This window comes from Eublepharis macularius, chromosome 5 (assembly GCF_028583425.1).
Source record: "Eublepharis macularius isolate TG4126 chromosome 5, MPM_Emac_v1.0, whole genome shotgun sequence".
Lineage (NCBI taxonomy): Eukaryota > Metazoa > Chordata > Lepidosauria > Squamata > Eublepharidae > Eublepharis > Eublepharis macularius.
The window spans coordinates 15531049-15552595 of NC_072794.1; the positions used below are offsets into that span (position 1 = coordinate 15531049).

Consider the following 21547-nt stretch of genomic DNA (forward strand, 5'->3'; position numbering starts at 1 on the left):
ATCCAAGGTGGCGTTTTCTTTATTTGTGACATTTTTTAAATTTGCTGTTCTCCAGCAGATTCAAGCAGAAGTCTTGAGAGGAGAGGCAATGAGTTTTTTAAAACGGTCCATTAAAGCCATAAAAACAGCCCAGAGAAGCAAAGGCCAGCGAAGCACCACAAAAATCAATTCCTGGCAACTTGCGATAATCTGAGAGACTTGGCTGGGGGGATCACGAGTCTAAGACAGTGATGCCTGCCTGCCTTTTTAACAAATATTAAAAATAACACTTTTTTTAAAAAGTCTGCACTTAATTGGTGGTACTTTTTAGTTGATTGGGAATGGATTACATTTATTTATTAAATTATTCCATTCAAATAATAACTACAAATACTTTTTCTGTCAGACTGCTCCTCCCTATTTTAATTGTTTGCTTTATCGTCGTTTACAGCCCGTGCGATTCCTATGTGGGACTCGGATGAATGCCGCACATTGCCTCAGGAACTGTTAGCAGGGAGATGCTTTTGTAGCTTGGAAAACTTCGAAAGGGTGACGGCTTTTTGCTTTTTGCTCGTTCTTTCAGAGGGTTCTGGTCCAGGCGACAGGATCCGCTCCCAAAGGGGCCCAAATGCAGCAGCTGACGGTGCCGAGAGTACAGCAGGTCCCTCAGCAGGTAAGGGCGACACAGCGCAGAAATGATCCGCGGAGGCTTTACTTCAGCACAAGCGAGGCTGACAAAAATGAAAATTACGCCCAGATTTTTAGAAATTAAAAATTAGAGAGAGCCAGTTTGGTGCAGTGAATAAGAGCACGGGACTCCAATCTGGAGAACCGGGCTTGATTCTTCACTCCTCCACTTGAAGCCAGCTGGGTAACCTTGGGTCAGTCACAGCTTCTAGGAACTCTCTCACCCCCTCCCACCTCACAGGGTGTTTTGTTGTGGGCATAATAATAACATACTTTGTAAACCGCTCTGAATGGGCATTAAGTTGTCATGAAGGGCGGTATATAAAAAAAATGTTGTTGTTGTATATTATGAGCTATACCAGACAGGAGCCCTGACCTGGATAGCCCAGGTGAGCCTGATCTCATCAGATCTCAGAAGCTAAGCAGGGTTGCCCTTGGTTAGTAATTGGATGGGAGACCTCCAACGAAGACCAGGGTTGCAGAGGCAGGCAATGGCAAACCTCCTCTGTTAGTCTCTTGCCATGAAAACCCCACCTTAAGCCAACTCTGACTCGAGGGCATTCTCCACCACCATCAGATCGCAAGCAGGTGGGTCATACCAATCACAAAAGCAGAAAAACTGGGCTGCCCTGACACAAGTTCATAGTTTCTATGTGCTTGGATGACTCAGTGGTAGAGTTTCTGCTTGGCATGCCAAAAGATCTGCTCTAAGCCTATATTGCGGGGAGAGCGGACTATAAGTCCAATAAATAAATTAAGTCCCTGGGTTCAATTCCCAGCATCTCCAGTTAAAAGCATCCAGTAGTTGGTGATGGAGAAGAGCTCTTGCTGAGACTCTGGATAGCAGCTGCCAGTCAGAATGGACAGGTACCTCATGGACCCAAGTGTCTGATTCAGCATAAGGCAGCTTCATATGTGTGTTCATGACTCCCTAGGTATGCAGAACAGCATGACTTTGGAAATTAACCACAGCAGGCGGAGACCCCAAAATGGTCTGATAAGGACTGAGCATGCCCGGGGAGGCCTAGAATGTTGAGGGTAATTGAAAGTAAGTGAAAGGGAATACAAGAGGGCCATGGAAATTGGCCCACTCAAGGCCAAAGGGGATTCTCAATTCTTTATCTCCTCTGCAATTCCTGATAGGCCTGCCCCTGTCCCTTCTCGAAAGCTGTGGAGTTTTAAAACTTGTGACTGAGTTTTGTGCCCTGTGCTTTAATAAATGGCCTCTCAGTAGGCTGAGCTTTCCTGTTCCAAAACCTTTCAAGATCTGGAAACCACCAAAACATCTAGTACGGTGTCTTTCCCCTCCATCCCTTCCCTTCTGTATGCAACAAGAGAGATGTACCAGTGTGTCAAGTATTAGACATCTGTGAATCAGTGGCAGAGCACATACTTTTCATATAAAAGATCCCAAGTAGAATCCCTGCTTTAGAAGCATCGGCTGTAGCTGACTGGGAAAGGCCTTTCTCTGCCTGAGACCTCGGAGAGCCAGTTGGAGGAAACAACACTGGGCCAGTGATCTGGTGACACCAAGTGACTTCATATATTTCTTGTATGAACTCAAATAAAGATCTGAAAAATGGAATTCAAATTCTTAAACAAGCCATCGTGAATCAAAATCCCCCCCCCCTTCAAATTGTTTCCCTTAGGAAAACTAGTTAATTTATTTGTACCGTATCCATTTTCTCCTCCTCCGGCAAGCGTGATTTCCAGATGTTTTGCCTCCCTTTCTTCAAATACAGTACCAAATCAACCTTCGATCTTTACCTACACCCTCATCAGGCTGTCCATTTCGACTGGCTGTCCTTCAGGGATGGTGCCCCGAATTTTTTGGGAGCTTGCATCCTCATCGTCTGTATCATACTGACCTCTCTTCATTCCTTTCAAGAAAAAGTTGCTTCGGGTGCTCTGGTCAACGTTAACCCTGGGTGTATATTTGAATATTGAGTGATTAAGTTCATAGGTGATCCCAAAAGTACTTCAAAATTTAAGGAGGTGACCAAATTTCACATGTAGTCTGGTCCAATCTGAAGATCCCTGTTTTGAGTTTGCTCCTTCCTCGTGAGGAACAAGACCTGCACGTTCTCTTGCCTGTGGCAAATGTTCCTCTGCTAAGGTGGAGTCTTCTTTCCCCCTCCCTATAACTTATGCACAGATTTCTTTTTGTTTCTTGTCTGCCAATATGGCAGATTGAAACAGGTAAAAACAACAACAAACAGAATAAAAAAGGAAAAGTAACGGCCAGATCGACTTACAAAAGTGTGTGTGTGCTGTCGAGTTGTAACCAAATGATGGCAACCGCATCAAGGGGGTTTCGAGGCAAGAGAGGAGCAGGGGGAGTTTGCCGTTGCCTTCCTCTAGAGAGTCTTCCTTGGTGGTCTCCCATCCAAGTACTGACTGGAGACTGACCCTGCTTAGCTTCTGGCATCTGATGAGATCGGGCTATATCAGGCCGCCTTCCCACTCCTGATTGACTTATCTGTCTTTAAAATGAGCATGAGGTTTTTGAGCTTTAGATCTTATACATCTTGATTTGTAATTGCTGCGGTGAGGGCAGGTAGGGAATGGATCAGGCTGTTCACAAATGTCTCCCCGTTCACAGAAGGGACATGTAGATGCTGGGGGAGGACTCTTTTCCCCAATAAAACTGTGAGGGAAGCTAAGCTCTGCCATCTCTCCCTCCCTTCTCATGTTGGGTTGCTACTTTCAGCTTTTTCCCCTCACCTCTGCTCTCATGCTGGGAGTGAGCCAAGCTGTATGTAAAGTGAAGCCAGCAGTGGAGCTCAGAGATTGTAAGGATGAGGAGGGGGCAGCGTTAAGCTCCCCTCGCCCCGGTGTTTCATTTAATAGATCCATCCCCGCTATAGACATGAATAGCGGAACATGCCTGCCCCCCTTCAGTAAAATTTGGTTTGGCCCTTGCTCCCAGAGAGAGTAGCACAGTGGTTAAATGGTTCACCTGCGAATCAGCTCTCTATTGGTTCGAATCCCGCTACTGCCATGAGCTCAGCAGGTGGCCTTGAGTCAGCCACTCCTCTCGGCTCCAGCTCCCCAACTGTATTATGGGGATAATAATAACACTAACTTGTTCACTGCTCTGAGTGAGGCGCTAATTTGTCTAGAAGAGTGGTATATAAGCGCCGTTGTTGTTGTTGTTATTCGAATTATCCAAAATACAATCAACAATAATCAGAGGTCACATGTTATTGGCCTTGCTAAGCTGATACAAGTTTCCACAGGAGATATCAACCAGATATCGGCGTAATATGTACGCTGTTCCAAGTAGCGCCGTCTTTTGCAGTTCTGTAGGTGTTATGTCAGAAAGCTGCAGTTTTTCCATATGAATTGCAAAGTTTTTCAAGATGGTTCCAAGTGCCCCGATGACAATGGGGACTACTGTTGCATTCTTCTTCCATAGTCAGGTGGTTTCTGTTGCCAGATCTCTATTTTTAATCATTTTTTCTTGTTCCTTTTCTTCGACTCTGGCATCCCCACGAATTGCAGTGTCAATTATCCAGACTTTTCGATTTTCAACGACTGTTATGTCTGGTGTATTATGTTCAAGGCGCCGATCAGTTTGAATTATGAAATCCCCCAAGATCTTGACTTGTTCATTTTCTCGCACCTTTTCCACCTGATGTTCCCATAAATTTTTCGATACTGGCAAGTTATACTTTTTACACCATGACCAATGAATCAGCTTTGTGACCCTGTCACGTCTAGCTTTGTAGTCCGTCTGTGCAATTTTGCTTTATTCAGAGATAAGGTGGGACACAGTTTCATCTTTTTTCCTGGCAAAGTCGACATTTTGGATTTTCACTGGTTTTCTGAATTTTGGCTTTCATAACATTCGTTTGCAATGCTTGTTCTATCATCATCATCATCATCATCATCATCATCATCATCATCATCATCATTATAGATGAATGTACAGTGTAGTGGCAGACTATAGTGGGGGAGAACCAGGTTCAAATCTCTCACCCTGCCATGGAAGCCTACTTGGTGACTTTGGGCCAGTTACGCACATTCAGCCTAACTTAATTCACAGGGTTGTTGTGAGTATAAAACAGAGGAGAGAAGAATAACATCAACTGCTTTGGCTTCCCGTTGAAGACAAAGGGAGGGTATAAATGAAGTAAAGTTGGGCTGAATTGAGGTATTCTTTAGAGGGGGGGGGCATGTAGAAAAAATTCATACTTTGCAATTAGACCCACTCCTCCCTGGCCTTACATTTATCTCTGCAAATTTGGGTTATCAATGTTTCTTTCAGGTGCAAACTGTACAGCATGTCTACCCAGCCCAGGTCCAGTATGTGGAAGGAGAGACCATCTACCCCAATGGAACCATGTGAGTCCCCTTTTCTTTATCCTTGTTTGTGTCTATGTCTGGTGGAAACTCAACGTTTGCCTTTGGTTCAGCCTAGATATGTACTGTAGAGGTTGGGAGCCAGAATTCCCCGTCCCAAATCAGGCTGGTTGCCTATGTGATAATGAAAGTCGCCACGTGTGTGGACATATGTGGATGCATAATACTGCTTGTTTTAAGTTTGTGGACAGATCAATATAATAACAATAATTGCACTTACATACTGCTCTTCTAGACAGATTAGTGCCCCATTCAGAGTGGTGAACAAGGTCAGTGTTATTATTATCCCCACAATACAGTTGGGGAGCCAGGGCTGAGAGTGTAGTGGCTTACCCAAAGCTACCTGCTGAGCTCATGGCAGGAGTGGGGTTCGTTCCAGCAGAGTACTGATCCGCAACCCAGTCTCTTAACTACTGTGTATGGGTGCTTGATTTGAGAGAAAATGCATATTATGAGCTGAAGCATAGTTTGATTTTTCGAGAATATTATTTGCGAATATCATCCTTTTATAATTTTTTGGATTGTAGTATTCCTTTGTGATTTTGTTAGCATTTTAGGATGGCAGTATCCCTTTGTGAGGATCACAGTCTCTGTTATTATAAAAAACTGAATAACTGACAGCCAGGTTGGTATAGTGGTTAAGAGCACGGGACTCTAATCCGGACAGCCGGGTTTGATTCCCAACTCCTCCGCTTGAAGCCAGCTGGGTGACCTTGGGTCAGTCACAGCATGCAAGAGTTCTCTCAGCCACACCCACCTCACAGCGTGATTATTATTGTCAGGATAATAATAACATGCTTTGTAAACGGCTTTGAGTGGGTGTTAAGTTGTCCTGAAGGGTGGTATATAAATCTAATGTTGTTGTTGTTAACTTTCCTCATCTGGATTCCTTTGACAGACGCACCGCCTACTCGTACAACACTGAAGCTCAGATCTATGCCCCGAGCAGTGCCTCGTCCTACTTCGAGTCACAGGGGGGCAGTTCCCAGGTGAGCACAGCAGCCTCGTCGCCCACAGGTATCCCTTCTCACAGCATGGTGGGCATTGCGATGGACATCGGGGGAAGCCAGATCGTCTCCGGTTCAGGAGCCTATCTCATTCACAGCGGGATGGAGAATGCCCGGCACACCCTCTCGCACAGCTCGCGCTCCTCTCCAGCAACGGTACGCTATAGACCAACGGTATGCCTATAGACCTATAGGCAGCATTGCTCTCTTGGGTGGGCTGAAAAGCTAGTTGTTCTGCAGCTAGTGTGTACTGGAACTTTCCAGCTTCAGCATTTGGTGGTTTTGTACAGGCATGTGGAATTGATGACTTTTCAGCCAACTTTTCAGTCCGACTTTTCAGCCGGACGCCATTTTATCCGGACTGCAGTTGGCCTTACCAGGCTCCTTGTGATGATTTAGCACACATATTTTCATTCTATTTAAGTAGGTTGCTATTTTATATCCACTTTGGAACAGCAAAGCCAATTTTCCTCTTGAGGGGGGCTCTTTCTGGAAGGACATTCCTTCTACAGTGCTCCCCCGCTGCCATCGAATACCATCTGAGTATTTGTCAACAGTATCTGTGAAGCCTGTAATGCTGGGCGATGGAGAGTGTTGGATAATTTCCCGGCCAATGTGCACAGCGCTTTCCATCCCCCCAAGGATATGAAGGATGTTGGAACTGTGCCTGTTGAATCGAACCCACTGCTTCACACAGTGGCCAATCAAATGCTGCCACTGCTGTCGCCATCTAGTGAATTGTGTTCAGTGGTACACTGTCTCTGAACGTGAGCTTCGATTGTTTTGGAGGACCAGGCCTAGCAGCTGTCAGTGGAGTTCACGTCCTGCAAGAATCTGTCCAGTGTCCTTTTAATGCCATCGAAGCCTCTGGCCGCATTTTGTAACAGAGAGTTCCACAGGCTTAGCCCTGTGTAATATGGCCGAGGAGTTCACTGTGTTTTTCCCAAACCTACTGTTCAAGAGACAGTTTGGTGTAGTGGTTAAGAACGCAGGACTCTAATCTGGAGAGCCGGGTTTGATTCCCCACTCCTCCGCTTGAAGCCAGCTGGGTGACCTGGGGTCAGTCACAGTTCTCTGGAGCTCTCTCAGCCCCACCCACTCACAGGGTGTTTTGTTGTGGGGATAATAACGGCATACTTTGTAAACTGCTCTGAGTGGGTGTTAAGTCATCCTGAAGGGCAGTATATAAATCAAATGTTGTTGTTGTTGTTGTTGTTATCCGTTGCTGAGTTCAGTATTACAGGTGAGGAAGAAAAATTCTCTTCCTGCCACCCGTCCCCTAGTGACCAGCCTCTTGCTGTCAGTACACTACCTCTGAACATGGAGATTCCATTTATCTGTCACAGTTCCTAGCCATTAACAGACTCCGCCACCATGAATTTGTCCAAACCGGTGACCATCATAATGATAAATACAATGTAGAATTATTGTATCTGTCAACACCGGACTCTGTATTTAGTGTAGCTGTCAACACCAAACGCTGTTCTCGATTTTCTATTTCTCAGATATTTTCATATAGCTAGCTTTTTAAAACAAAACCATAGCCTCTTCAGTTGAAGCCTGTGGGACGCATAGAAACTATTATTAAATAATAATAATAAAGCCACCCTGGTTGAAATTCCATTAGTAGAACAGGATCAGACCTTAAAGGGTCCCTCTTAGCCCACATCCATCAGTCAGCTAGATGTGTCCAGTATGCCCACAAGCAAGAAGGAAGGCACCACCTGCTTCTCGTTCCTTCAGTTTCTGCCCCTGTGTGTGGAGGCTCCACTGAACTCTAACCATCGACAGGCTGATTCTGTGTGATTTTGTCTAATACTCATTTAACGCCATTCAAGCCTTTGGTCACCATCCATCTGACTATCAGTTATTAACTACTTTTTAAACCTTGCCCATCCTCAGAGTTGCTCAGGGCAACGAATCTACTTCTTACATCCCAGTTTTATCCTCCCAACAACTCTGAGAAGTAGGTTAAGCAGAGACTCCAAGTGTCCCAAGGGGACACTCCCCGGTTCTAGACCCTGACCACTAGACCACACTAATAATAACATTCGATTTATATACCATCCTTCAGGACAACTTAACGCCCACTCAGAGCAGTTTGCAAAGTGTAGGTGGGTGGGGCTGAGAGAGCCCTGAGAGAGCTGTGACCGACCCAAAGTCGCCCCAGCTGGCTTCAAGCAGAAGAGTGGGGAGTCAAACCTGGTTCTACAAATTACAGTCCTGCTGTTCTTAGCCACTACACCAAACATTAAGCAGTGAGTGCCGCAAGTTAAGTCTGCATTGTTGGAAGATTTGGAAGATGTACAGGCTGAGTAGGGCGGGGTGGCAGCTCAATAACAGAACATCTGTTTGGCATGCAGAAGGTCCCAGGTTCGATCCCCAGCATTTCTAGTTAAAAGGATCGGGTGGTAGGTGATGGGACAAACCTCTGCCTGAGACCTTGAAGAGCCACTGCCAGTCAGAGTAGACAAGGCTGATCTTGATAGACGAAAGGTCCAACTCGGTAAAGCAGCTTCATGTGTTCCTGTATGTTTTGTCCTGAGTCCGACCGCCTGTTTCATTGGATGCTCCCAGGTTTTAGTGTCATGCGAGAAGAAGATGAAGTTCTCTCATCTTACACCTATCCCATCTTCTCTGGCAAACTTTGAAGCCTTCCTCTAACTTAAGAGGGTTCTTCCATTGGGCAAAGAGCCTCTTAAGTTTGAGGAAGGTTCCTTAGGCTGGAGAAAGGCTCCTTGCAGGGTGGTTGGATCTACCCCGCTTTCTTCACCTCAGATATAATGTTATGATCCTCCACCCTTAATCAGTTTTTTCCAGTATGTAACCCCCTACCAAGTCTTCTGGTCTGCTTGAAAGCTGGCGTATCTCTAAACCAGTGGTTCCCAAACTTTTCCAGGCCATCTCTCCTTGTTTCCATAAACTCACCCCAGTGGCCCCTGCCCTATAAAAAGCGTTATCCAGAATCGTGGTTGGCATGATCCACTAAGGAAGACGATAACAATAACATTCAAAACAGTAACAATTAATTGCACATTTATACAAAATCCAGTTAGAACTGTTGGTGACAACAGTTTCTCAGACCGTGGCAGCTGTGATGGCGTGTTTACTAAAAATTTGGATCGTTTCCACCAGATTTCAGCTCCATGCAGAGACGGAAACTTGAAGCGGGGAAGGTGTTTGCTCTAGGCTCTAGCCTGGTCAATCAGAAATAAGTGAGCAGCATGCTTGGAGGGGCCCACCTTCAGCACTTCCCCGGTGGTAATTCTGCTGCCCCCAAGCAGATGGTAACTGTCCACTATGGGAACCATTGCTCTAAACTATGGACTGGGCAGGTGCATTGGGCCTGGGGCTGTTGTGGGGCTGGAACAGTGGTTACAGGAAGCCTCCCCCAAGTCTTGGACCTCTTTGCAGGTGCTGCCTTGGCCTTAGCAATCTGATTTCCAAATCAATGAGGGATAGCGCCTGCATCATTTCTTTTTACGGTGCAAGGCATAAGCGGACGCAGCTACTTTCTGGCTTGCTTCTCCTCTTTGGTCCTGGCACCCTGTGGTGTATTTTGCATGGCTTTCCCCCTCCCGCTTTCTCCTGGATAATGTTTGCTTTCCTCTATCTTTGCAGCTTCCGAGGCTGTCTCTTCCCCGTTCTCAGGAAGCACTGGATTTTAAGCACTGGCGAACCACACTGGCAAAGAGTTTGGGGCTGTGGTGGAGAGTATCTGATTTCCCTTCTTTTTTTTCCCCCCTCTCTTCAACCTCCTGCCCTTTTAGCTTGAAATGGCGATTGAAAACCTCCAAAAAAATGAAGGCATAACGTCACACAAAAGCAGCTTGCTGAACAGCCATGTAAGTTTGTCTCCCTCTTCCCATCAAAGCCACCTCTCTGGCAGCAAAATCGAGCCAAGGGCCCTGTAGCACCCCCCCCCCAAAAGACGTGATGTTTTATTGTGGCAGGAGGTTCTGTGGACTAGAAGCCCTTTTGTGCAAGCCCAGTTGAAATGCATGACCCTTCTAGGAAGGTTTCCATAAGAGAACATTAGGGCTTGGTGCCCCATGATAATTTCTGTGGGTGGATTGGTTTGGGTTTCTGCTGCAGTAATATCTTGTGCGGTCCCTGGGCAGGGCCATCTGCTCTTTGACCATCTAGTGCTGTTGTCCAGTGCTACACGTGTATTAGGGTGTCAGAACTGCCAGTGATCCAGTAAACCATCAGTCAGCCAACCTGTCTAAGGGCTTAGCTAGTTTAGCTAGCCAGACAGGGAGCCCGGGTTGGACAGCCAGTCAGGGAGTTCAACCAGACTGAGAGCTCAGGCTCTGCCTAGGCAATAAGCTGTGGACCAGCCTAGAGGTGGTAGCTGTTGTGGGCTTGCCTGGAACCTTTGAGTCACTTGGACTGTGAGAAGCTGTTGGCTCTTACATTACCACAACCTGGCTGTTGGAAGTGGTGATGCTGAAGCACAGCACAGCAGCCGTACCCCTCCCACACACACACACACACACACACACACACACCTTGAGCGGCAAAGGTCTCCCAGTGGACTAGCCACTTGTTGAATCTCCCCTTTTAAATGAGTGCCAGTTTCCAATTGCTGGGCCACTCTGGCATGACACATGAGTTCATTTGCATGCTATGCAGTCTGGCTTTGCACTGCTTATGTGAGTCACTGACCTGTTGCTCCTTCTAGCCCCCTCCCCTTGGAAAAACCTTCCTCGCACCCTGGCTTCTCCATCTTTAGTGGCTTCAAAATGCCTCTGCTAAATTCATCTGACTTCCTTCATATGCGACAGTACCTCCCCCTCTCAACCGGATCTTCTTTGTCCATTAGCCTTGTGCTTCTAGTCCTTAAGATCTTTCTGGTGAAGCAGCAGCAAAGAACATGAAGCAGTTGAAATGTGTGTTACTAAAGACACAGTATAGCTGCCTGAATCGCCCAGCCTTGCCTGAGCTTGATAAGAGCTCAGTTTCTAAGCAGGCTCGACTGTGGTTAGTACTTAGATGGGACACCACCAGGGAAGATCAGGATTGTGCCGAGGAAGGCAACGGCAAACCATCTCTGCTCATCTTTTGCCTTGAAAATCCATTGAGGGGGTTGCCATAAGTTGGGGGTGACATGGTGACAATTAGTTTAAGATGGGGCTGGAATTTTACATGTTTTTAATGAAAAAAGCGATTCACTGATCAGTTCGGAACCATGGACCATTTGGCCCTGGGATTCCTCTTCAGGTTTATTGCACCTCTCTGACCACGAGAGGCTTTTCTGAACACCTGCTATGGTTGGGGATCAAACCTGGGACCTTTTGTAGGCAAAGCTATTGATCCCTCCAACTCAGAGGACGAGGACGCAGCCGTAGATACTTAAGTGGCCTTCTTTAAGTCAGACCGTTGCTTCATCCAGCTCTGCATGGTCTCCTTTGATTGGCAGTAGCTTGCCAAGGGCTCTGGCAGACATTTCCCCCCTTCCCCAACTCTTGCAACCTTTTAACTGGGAATTGAACCCGAGGCCATCTGCATGCAAAGCTGGGACTGTGCTGCATAGCACGCATTCGCAGCAATGCTCTTCCGTTGTGCGTCCGAGAGGCCAGAGCTCAGTGGTCACATGTATGCTTTGCGTGCACAAGATTCCAGGTTCAGTGTCCCATTAAAAAGGATTTGAGGTAGCCAGCTGAGGACATCATTTCTCCCTGAGCCTTTGGAGGGCAGTGGCTATAAAAGCATTGGAGCCAAGCGTTCTTGAAAAGTTGGCGGTGCAAATATCAAACTTGGGTGTCATAGGTGGAGAGGAGGAGCTATAGAGGTTAAGTGGTTCGGCTGCAAATCAGCACTGCTGGTTCGAATTCCAGTACTGCCATGAACTCTGCAGGTGGCCTTGGGTAAGCCACTCCTCTCAGCCCCAGCTGAATTGTTATTATTCAGTTGTTGTTATAAGAGAAGCTGTTAAAGTCACAGAGAAGTGCTAGGAGCTTTAGCTTTGCATGAGGGAAGTCCCGAGTTCTATCACCACTTAAAGGTTTCCTGAGGTTGGGAAAGACCCTCTCGTTGCCCGAGACCCTGGAGAGATCCTCTTTGTTAAAGAAGTCAGTTCTGGGCTAGAAGGAGCGAGGGTCTGATCCAGTAGAAAGCAGCTTCATAGGTTCATGATACAAAATCTACATTATATTCTTTTACTGTTAACCGGTCTGGCCTTTGCTGAGCATTAGAGCCCCTGCTTTGCATGCCAAAGACTCCCAGTTCAGTCCTTGGCATCTCTGGTCCCAGGTGCTGGGAAAGTCTTTTCCCACCTAAGACCACTGCCAGCCAGAATAGGTAATGCTAGCCCATATGGAGCCCGACCTTGTATCTGGCGGCTTCTGTCTGTGCATGTCAGGCCAAGAGTTTCCCAGGTTGACATCGCCTATCAAATTCTCTCCTCCTCCTCTGTAGCTTCAATGGCTGTTGGATAACTACGAGACGGCTGAGGGGGTGAGTCTGCCGAGAAGTTCTCTCTACAACCACTATCTGCGCCACTGCCAGGATCACAAACTCGACCCGGTCAACGCCGCCTCCTTTGGGAAGCTGATACGCTCTGTCTTCATGGGGCTACGGACACGCCGGCTGGGCACGAGGTGGGCTGGGAGAGAGAGAGATACCGGGGGTGAAGTGGTGGGATTCTTCTTGGTGTCGAAGTGGTCTCTTGGATGTTTGGGGTTGCAAATATATATATATCTTAATCTCTCCAGGGGTAACTCCAAGTATCATTACTATGGCATCCGCCTCAAACCAGACTCCCCCCTTAACCGCTTGCAGGAGGACACGCAGTACATGGCGATGAGGCAGCAGCCCGTACACCAAAAACAAAGGTACACACTTTGGCGCACAAAACTGCACACACAAGTTGCCAGTGCTCGCAGGGGTGTTTAATGGGGTCATGTGGCAGGACAGGGTCAGATGTACAGTCGGAAACTGTGAGTGGGGGTGGGGGTGGAGCAGGGGTAAAAGTGGGGGATCTTCAGCATGGGGGGTGGGAAGTGCTGCCTCTCTCCTGAAGACCCCACAAAAAGAGGATTCAACAGATTTAGTCTAGTTTATTTCCCTCCCTCCCTTTCCTCCTTTCGTTCCAAGTCTTTCCCTCCCTTTTTCTTTTTTCCTTCCTTCCTTCTTTCTATGTCTTTCATATTTTCAATAAAAATGTCGGGGTTGCCAGGTCTGACTCAGAAAATATCTGGGGACTTTGGGGGGGTGAAGCCTACCAAGGATGTGATGTCACTTTTCTGATGCCATTTCCAAGTCAAAGGTCAGGTGATGGCTCTTCCCAAGCTCCACCCCTTCAGATGATGTCACTTCCAGCATACTGCACCAAAACCCCACCCCTTCTGCTGATGTCACTTTCAGGACACTCCCCCAAACCCACCTCCTCATCTGAAGTCACTTCAATGCATCATGTCTTGCGACCCTCAAACTTCTGACGTTTATTCTATGTGGTTCTTACATTAAGCAAGTTTGGCCACCCCTGCTCCAGAGTAAATGGTTGGCCAGTGTGTGAGACAGGATGCTGGACTAGATGGACTGCTGTTCTGACCCGGCAGGGTTCTTCTTATGTTATCACGTTCACACATCCACTAAAATCAGGGCCCAACTTGAGATGCCTTTGCTTTGGTTAAGGATAAGATCGAGAACTTCTTTTGTGCGTCTGGTGGCTTTACCCTCTGGAACTCCTTGCCTCTGGAAGTGGGGAAAGCTCCATCACTTTCCCTTCCTTTCCAGAGTGGGTTTTGATGTTAATGTCTGACATTTGACTGTGAATTTCGAAGCTTTTGTTTGTGTTCAGAGCGGGTCAGAGTTCCCCAAAGCATGTTCTGGCAGCTACGGATTTTCTTCTGCCCTGCAGATACAGAGCAGCCCAGAAGTTAGATGGCATGGCTGAGGGTGGGTCCAACAGCAGCCTGCACACCACCCCGGAGCAGTCGGTCGCTGCTCAGAGTCAGCATCATCAACAGTTCATAGGTGAGGGGAGAACTGCTGATCCACACAGCAAACTTTCTGTATACAGAACATGATCCTAGATCATATATGGAGTGGCAAGTGCCCTCAAGTCAAAGCTGACTTTTGGCAACCGCAGTGGGGTTTTCAAGGCAAGAGACTAACAGGCAAAGTTTGCCATTGCCTGCCTCTGCAACCCTGGTCTGGGCTATCCATGTCAGAGCTTGGTCATATATACACTTATACATTAAGGTGGTTACTTGTTTGCTGAGCCAGCTATGGCTATCCACTCAACCATCATAGCAACGGGAGGAAGAATTTATTTATTTTTGTAAAACGTTTTCTGCTTTAGGCATGGCTTAAGTTCATCAGCGTACATCGTGCTCTTTTAGACACGCTGCATACAGAAATAATGTCCTTGATCGTGACATAAAGTACATCAGGGAGATGGATCTGAGTCTAAGCTCTCTCCTGACATGTTAGTCTTCCTCAAGCAGGGAGTTGGATATTTTAATATGATCGAGTTTGACAATATGCTGTTTGTTGCTTTGATGGAGGGGAAATCTTTTTTAAAAATTATTTTACAGTTGTATTCAGTTTATTTTATTCCTTGCGGTATATCCATCCCAGCCTTTCTCCAAGGCACCCAGGGAATACATGATTCCCCCGTTTATCCTCCCAAGAACCCCCAAGGTCAAGTAGGCAGACAGAAAGTGGCAGGTCCAAGCTGACCTTAATGGCTGAGTGCGAATTTGTACGCAGGTCTCCGAGAATACTAATTTGATTCTCTAACCACGACCCCCCTCTGGTCCAACCTCAGCATTTTGAGCGTGCCAGGAGATGTCACTAAAGAGAAGCGTACACGTGGAGGTGGAAGATCACACAGTAGCTGCTCAGACTTTGGCGGGGGTGGGGGCTGCTATTTTTAAATGATTTTCCATTGTTTAAATTTGAAAAACGTCCTGCAGGTGAAAAACGAGCCCAGACTTTTCCCTGCTGTACTAACTTTCCACTTAAAGGTTGTTGTGGGGTTTTTACTGTACACATATTCAAAAAGGTGATTCTCCTCCCACCTCTCGTCTTAAACGTCACGATCCGTTTCAGAAGCGCATCCTTGTCCTTTGGGAGTTTTAATCCCAGGTATAATTTGCATAGTAGGTTTTTAAAAATCTCATCCTTCGAGGAGCGCAGGGCAACGTAGGTGGTTCTGCCGTCCTCTGTTTTGTCCTCAATAATCTTGTGAGGTGGGTTAGGCTGAGCGAGAGGCTGTGACTCAAGTTTTGTCCACCTCTGACCCTCTAACCACTATACCCCACTGGGTCTCATAGGGAATGGCCTTTGACTTGGTGTACCTTGGACTGTTTCACTGTCTCTTTATTGGAAAATGTTGGGTTGGATTTTGCAGCTCTAGTCTGCTAGCAGTGCCATGGTATGAGGCCTTCCCTTGACATAGGAGGCCTTTGGGGGACACGTTGGGACCAAATGATTAAAAATGCTACCGGTATGCACACTTGCACCAGATTTTGGCTCTTTCTCAGATCTCTGGTTAAATCCTTTTGAATAAGGCAGGGACTGCACTTTCTCAGATGTGCATGTACGTAAACCCTTGCACGTGAACGCATGGTCCGGTGCGCTGCTGTCCTCTCCTTCCATCAGCTCAGCAGTTGCTGAATGGGTTTGAGGCACAGCTAACAAATGCCACTAAATGAATGCAATTAAAAAATTCCATTCAATATTTCCTTTTAAAAAATCAAACTTTTATGGTGGGTGGACCAGCTGGAGAACAGAGATGCATATTGTTCTTTCTTGCTACCTTCTGTTTGAAGTTGGGTGACTTCTTTATAATATAGCGCACGATGGACCAGGCCGCCTCTCTCTTTCCTCAAATGTGTCTCTTCCCCCCCCCTACCCCCCAACCACAGATGTCACCCGTGTCCTTCCAGAATTCCCAGCCCTGGACTTGGAAAATGTCCTGCTGCAGGAGGGAATTGCCATGAACGACCTCAAGGCCCTTCAGCTTCTTTACAGGCGCCATTGCGAGGTGATTGTTAAACCACGTGGACGTCTTTGGGCACAGCTGCCCTAATGTGCCCTCTCTGTGAGAATCTGGCAGAGGGAGGTGTGTTCCCTCCTGAGCGGCAATTCCCATCATCCTTTGGGAGGGAAGCCATGACGGTTTGCCTAGTCTGAACTTCTCGGAGGATCTCAAGGGTCATCTCTCTTCTTAGGCCAGTGTTGACGTTGTGACAAACCTCCAGTTCCACTATATCGAGAAGCTTTGGCAATCTTTCTGGAATTGCAAGCCCCCCACCGGCGAAGCTGCCTCCTCCGTCCCTGCCAGGTAAAGCACCCCAACTTTAGCAGACCTTCTCTCTTGGAAAACTAATGTTAATTTACTTGAACAATGACGAGGGTCTGCCAAGCGGACTGGAATTTTACTAGGCCCAGCCGAAAGCTTATTACATTTTAAATCCTGCCCTTCTTTCAAGGAACTGAGGGGTGTAGTTCTCCATTTATCTCCACAACAACCCTGTGAGGTGGGAGGTTGAGAATGTCTAAGGTCACCCAGTGAACCTTGTGGCCGAGTGAGAATTTGCACTCGGGTCTGCTCCATCCTAGTCTGACCCTAACCACTACAACCCACTATTTTTTCAATGTCGTTCTCATGCCTGCTTGTCAGATAAGGAGACGTAAAGTCAGAATTTTCATTGTGTGGTGTAGTGGTTAGAGTGCCGGATTAGGATCTGGGAGATCCGGGCTGAGGGCAGCTCACGTCATTAAAATGGGGCCGATCTTTCCTGTCTTGGAGAGCTGACAGACTGCCTGGACTGCTCCCCTCCTCCCCTCCTACATTTCAATCCTGAGGGGATGTCTGTACAGAAAAGGAGGATGATGTCCTTTCTCTTCTCCCTCCCTCTGCCAAGCAGCGAAGAGCCGTGCGAGGCCATCGTCCCGCGGCACAAGCTGATCACCATGTGCAAATATGACCCCATCATGAAATGGATGCGAAGCTGCGACCACATCCTGTACCAGACCCTGGTGGAGATCCTCATCCCGGATGTTCTGCGGCCTGTGCCCAGTGAGTACCTGAGGGCGGGGGGCGTGGTTAGGGTGGGATCTCTCTCACTCTGCTTCCTGTGATCTTGTGTTCTATGTGTTACTGTAAAATAGTAAAAAGTCCAGTAGCACCTTTAAGACTGACCAACTTTATTGTAGCATAAGCTTTCAAGAACCACAGCTCTCTTTGTCAGATGCATCTGACGAAGAGAGCTGTGGTTCTCGAAAGCTTATGCTACAATAAAATTGGTTAGTCTTAAAGGTGCGACTGGACTCTTTACTGTTTTGCACCTACAGCCTAACATGGCTAACTCCTCTTGATCTATGTGTCACTGGCAACCGTTGCATGGGCTTTCTTTTGTGTTCTGCAATGAGCTCCTTAGTCCTTAATGTTTGACATCTGTGTCTCAGCCCCTGCCTCTCTTGCCTCTGTGCAAGTTTTTTTTTCCTGTGCCATCTGCCAAGGGTGCAGACGGAGCCTAAGCACGTCTGTTCAGCAGTGAGCTCAATGATTGCCCTGATAGAGGCATTTAGGATTGTCTCCTTCCTTTACAATGCCCCTGTGAGGTAGTCAGGCTAAGAGAGTGGGCACAACACATTGTAATCAGTGCTCTTAATTGTGGCGGCTCTCTTTGGGGACCATGTCTAGTTTGAACAATGATGAGGGGTCTGCCAAGCAGGATGGAATTCACTGCCAAGCGGGCTGGAATCTTCTGGTCTTAAATTTGCAAATTGAAATGGTTTGGCAAACAGCGCAAATGTATGGGATTTGAAAAACACAGACAATATGGACAAATATGGCTGTTGCCCATCAAGCCCTGAAACTGTTCCCAGCTGCCCTTCTGTCCCCTCCAGGCACCCTGACGCAGGCGATCCGTAATTTTGCCAAGAGTTTGGAAGGCTGGCTCATCAATGCCATGAGTGAGTTCCCACAACAGATTGTCCAGACAAAGGTAAGTCTCCCCCCCCCCCCCGCCCCCATGAGAGACAATCCACAATCCCCTGCCAATTCATCTCATCCTGGACAGGGAGTCCCTATCCCTCAAATCCAGCTTCTAAAAGTAGCCAATCAGATGCCTCCAGGAAAGCTAAAATCAGAGTAAGGAGCAACCACCCCCTCCTCTGTGACTCCCAGCAGTTGGTTATTCAGAGGTAGATCGCTCCTGTCTGTGGAGGCTCCATTTCGCTCTCATAACAAATAGCCTTTAAGAGAGCCCCTCTTCCTCAAATGTGTCTCACCTCCTTATTAAAATAAAATATGTCATTTTAACAGCAAGCCTGACAACAGCCCTGCACTATTGTTTGTCCCTCCCAGCCACTCGTGTTTATAGGTAGACTGCCCCTCTGCCTGGAGCTTCCATGTATCCATCTTGGCCAGCAGCTACGAATCAGTTAAATATCAAGAAATTTTTATTTTATTTATTTATAGTCTGTCTAATTCACTGAGAATTACACAGTGCAAGTCAGTACGATATAATCAACAGCTCGTGCATTGACTGGGCAAAATACAATGTGATCACCAGCTAGGACGTTCAATGAACAGGGTGTGGTATTCAGGCAGTTCAGTAGAACCGAAGCCTTTTCTCCAAAAACCATTTGGCTTCTCTGCCTTGAAAGGAGTTGACAGGGGAAAGGAAGCAGAACTGGCTCTCACAGCTCAAATCCCTGTTTTCAGAGCTGCAAGGATTTAACTTAGAGCTGAAATGCTTTGAAAAGGGGGTCATGCAGTTCCTTGGAGGGAGAGGGAAGCTTTATCAATGACCACAATATCTAAAATGAGCCTCCATGTTTATAGGCAGTACATCTGTGCAAACCAACTGCTTGGAGAGAGGGCAAACATATTCCTATTTTGATGGTTGTTGGGGGTTTTCCGGGCTGTATTGCCGTGGTCTTGGCATTGTAGTTCCTGACGTTTCGCCAGCAGCTGTGGCTGGCATCTTCAGAGGTGTAGCACCAAAAGACAGAGATCTCTCAGTGTCACAGTGTGGAAAAGATGTAGGTCATTTGTATCTACTCAGGAGGGGTGGGGTTGAGCTGAGTCATTCTGTAAGAGTTTCCCAGGGTGTGGAATGCTAATGGCGGGAGGCTTCACTGTATCCTGAGGAGGTTCTTTTGCATATGGATTGGTGCTTGATGTGCTAATCTTCTCTGCAGGGCTATTGTCTGGTGTGGAGTGTTTTGTTGGCCTGGTGTTTTTCAGAACTGGAGCCCATGCTCTGTTCATTCTTAAGGTTTCTTCTTTCCTGTTGAAGTTTTGCTTATGCTTGTGAATTTCAATGGCTTCCCTGTGCAGTCTGACAAAGTAGTTGGAAGTGTTGTCCAGTATTTTGGTGTCCTGGAATAAGATACTGTGCCCTGTTTGAGTTAGGCTATGTTCAGCCACTGCTGATTTTTCAGGCTGTCCAAGTCTGCAGTGTCTTTCATGTTCTTTTATTCTTGTCTGGATGCTACGCTTTGTGGTCCCGATGTAAACTTGTCCACAGCTGCAGGGTATACGGTATACTCCTGCAGAGGTGAGGGGGTCTCTGCTGTCTTTTGCTGATCGTAGCATCTGTTGTATTTTTCGGGTGGGTCTGAATACTGCTTGAAGGTTATGCTTTTTCATAAGCTTTCCCATCTGATCAGTAATTCCTTTGATATATGGCAAAAACACTTTTCCTGTAGGTGACTGTTTTTCCTTGGTTGTTTGATTCATCCTGGGTTTGATTGCTCTTCGGATTTCATTTCTGGAGTAGCCATTTGCCTGAAGTGCGTGGTTTAGATGATTAATTTCCTCATTGAGAAAGCGCGGCTCACATATCCGTCTTGCACGATCCACTAATGTTTTCATTATGCCTCTTTTCTGTCGGGGGTGGTGATTGGAGTTTTTGTGTAAGTACCGATCAGTGTGAGTTGGTTTCCTGTAGACCTTGTGACCTAACTGAAAGTTTGCTTTGCGGATGACCAAGGTATCCAGGAATGAGAGTTTTCCCTCACTTTCTTTCTCCATTGTGAATTGTATGTTCAGGTGGATGTTGTTGAGATGATTCAAAAACTCCATCAATTCTCCCTCCCCATGGCTCCAAATGATGAATGTATCATCCACAAACCGGAACCATACACTGGGTTTGTGGGGTGCTGATTCTAGAGCTGTTTTTTCAAAATGTTCCATGTAGAAGTTTGCTATAACTGGGCTGAGTGGGCTCCCCATGGCCACCCCATCCATCTGTTCATAGAATTCGTTGTCCCATTGGAAGTAACTGGTTGTCAGACAATGATGGAATAAGGCTGTTACATCCTCTGGGAAAATCTGATTAATCAGTGCAATAGTGTCTTTTACTGGAACCTTGGTAAACAGGGATACAACATCAAAACTGACAAGTATGTCTTGTGGATTGAGTTTCAGAGAACTGATTTTGTTGATGAAATCTGCTGAATCTTTGATGTAAGACGAGGTTTTCCCGATGTGGTCCTGCAGGAGATCTGCCAGATATTCCTATTTTGCTTCTGCCTTTGCTAGGACATCTGGCAGGTCGCTGTTGGAAATGGGATGCTGGTTGGATCCAGCAAAGCTCTTCTTATGGAGGAGAAGGCTATTGTTTGCTATGGTAGCTAGAGGGAGCCTCCTTAGTTAGGGGCTGTCTACTTGGAAATGCCAGCTGTTCTGCCCGTGACCATCTGTTGGAAACGGGACGCTGGGCTCGATGGACCTTGGATCTCTCATCCGGCGAGGCTCCGCCGATATTAAAAGGGAGAAATACACAAATTCAAGGAGGCTTATCACCAGCAAGCAGCCATGTTAGCTGGAAATCTATGGAGCTTCTGTATTCAGAGGGAGTATACCACTGAAACTCAGCAAACTCGGCCTTCAGAGGCCCAGCATGGTCTGTTGTAGGAGAAGGGCAGCTAGGGACCCTGTTCCAATCTTAGGCGAGAGCAACCTCTTGCACAGCTTCGCTCTCTCGGCATCTGGCCACGTTCGCTTTCCTTCCTTCCCCAGGTGGGCGTAGTGAGTGCCTTTGCGCAGACCCTGCGGCGGTACACTTCTCTCAACCACCTGGCTCAAGCAGCCCGCGCCGTCCTCCAGAACACCTCCCAGATCAACCAGATGCTGAGCGACCTGAACCGGGTGGATTTTGCAAACGTGCAGGTAGCCTCCTCACTGACTGCCTCGAGGACAGGGCTGTCGTTCTCTGACCTCAAAATACTTGGCCCTTTGGGCCTCTCTCCATTCTACAAGAAGCAGATTTTTTTCCCGTGGAACTGTTAAAACATTGCTGGTTTTTAATGCCTTATTAATAATGTTATTTAGCATATTACCTACCTTAGAGCATTCTTGTCACTATTGTAAGAAAATAACTCATGCGATTTGCTTTCCAAGCATGTGTGTGTGTACAGTGCTATCAAGTCACAACTGACTTATGGCGACCCCTGCTGGGGCTTTCAAGGCAAGTGCAAAGCAGAGGCGGTTTGCCATTGCCTTCCTCTGCAGAGTCTCCCTTGGGGGTCTCCCATCC

General features: G+C 47.1%; 1 protein-coding gene across 4 annotated transcripts in view; it reads left to right on the forward strand.

The window, feature by feature from the left end:
* The window catches only part of RFX2 (regulatory factor X2), a 49761-nt gene that overhangs the window by 23833 nt on the left and 4381 nt on the right, over positions 1-21547 (forward strand). For 2 of the 4 annotated variants that reach the window (XM_054981606.1, XM_054981603.1), the window contains exons 3-14: positions 563-652; positions 4937-5013; positions 5930-6194; positions 9809-9883; positions 12459-12640; positions 12755-12874; positions 13903-14018; positions 15917-16035; positions 16223-16335; positions 16922-17073; positions 17907-18004; positions 21031-21180. In XM_054981606.1, coding sequence (XP_054837581.1) covers positions 563-652; positions 4937-5013; positions 5930-6194; positions 9809-9883; positions 12459-12640; positions 12755-12874; positions 13903-14018; positions 15917-16035; positions 16223-16335; positions 16922-17073; positions 17907-18004; positions 21031-21180 — 1557 coding nt within the window. The remainder of the gene's footprint in view (positions 1-562; positions 653-4936; positions 5014-5929; positions 6195-9808; positions 9884-12458; positions 12641-12754; positions 12875-13902; positions 14019-15916; positions 16036-16222; positions 16336-16921; positions 17074-17906; positions 18005-21030; positions 21181-21547) is intronic. The other 2 variants (XM_054981605.1, XM_054981604.1) reach the window with 2 other exon arrangements.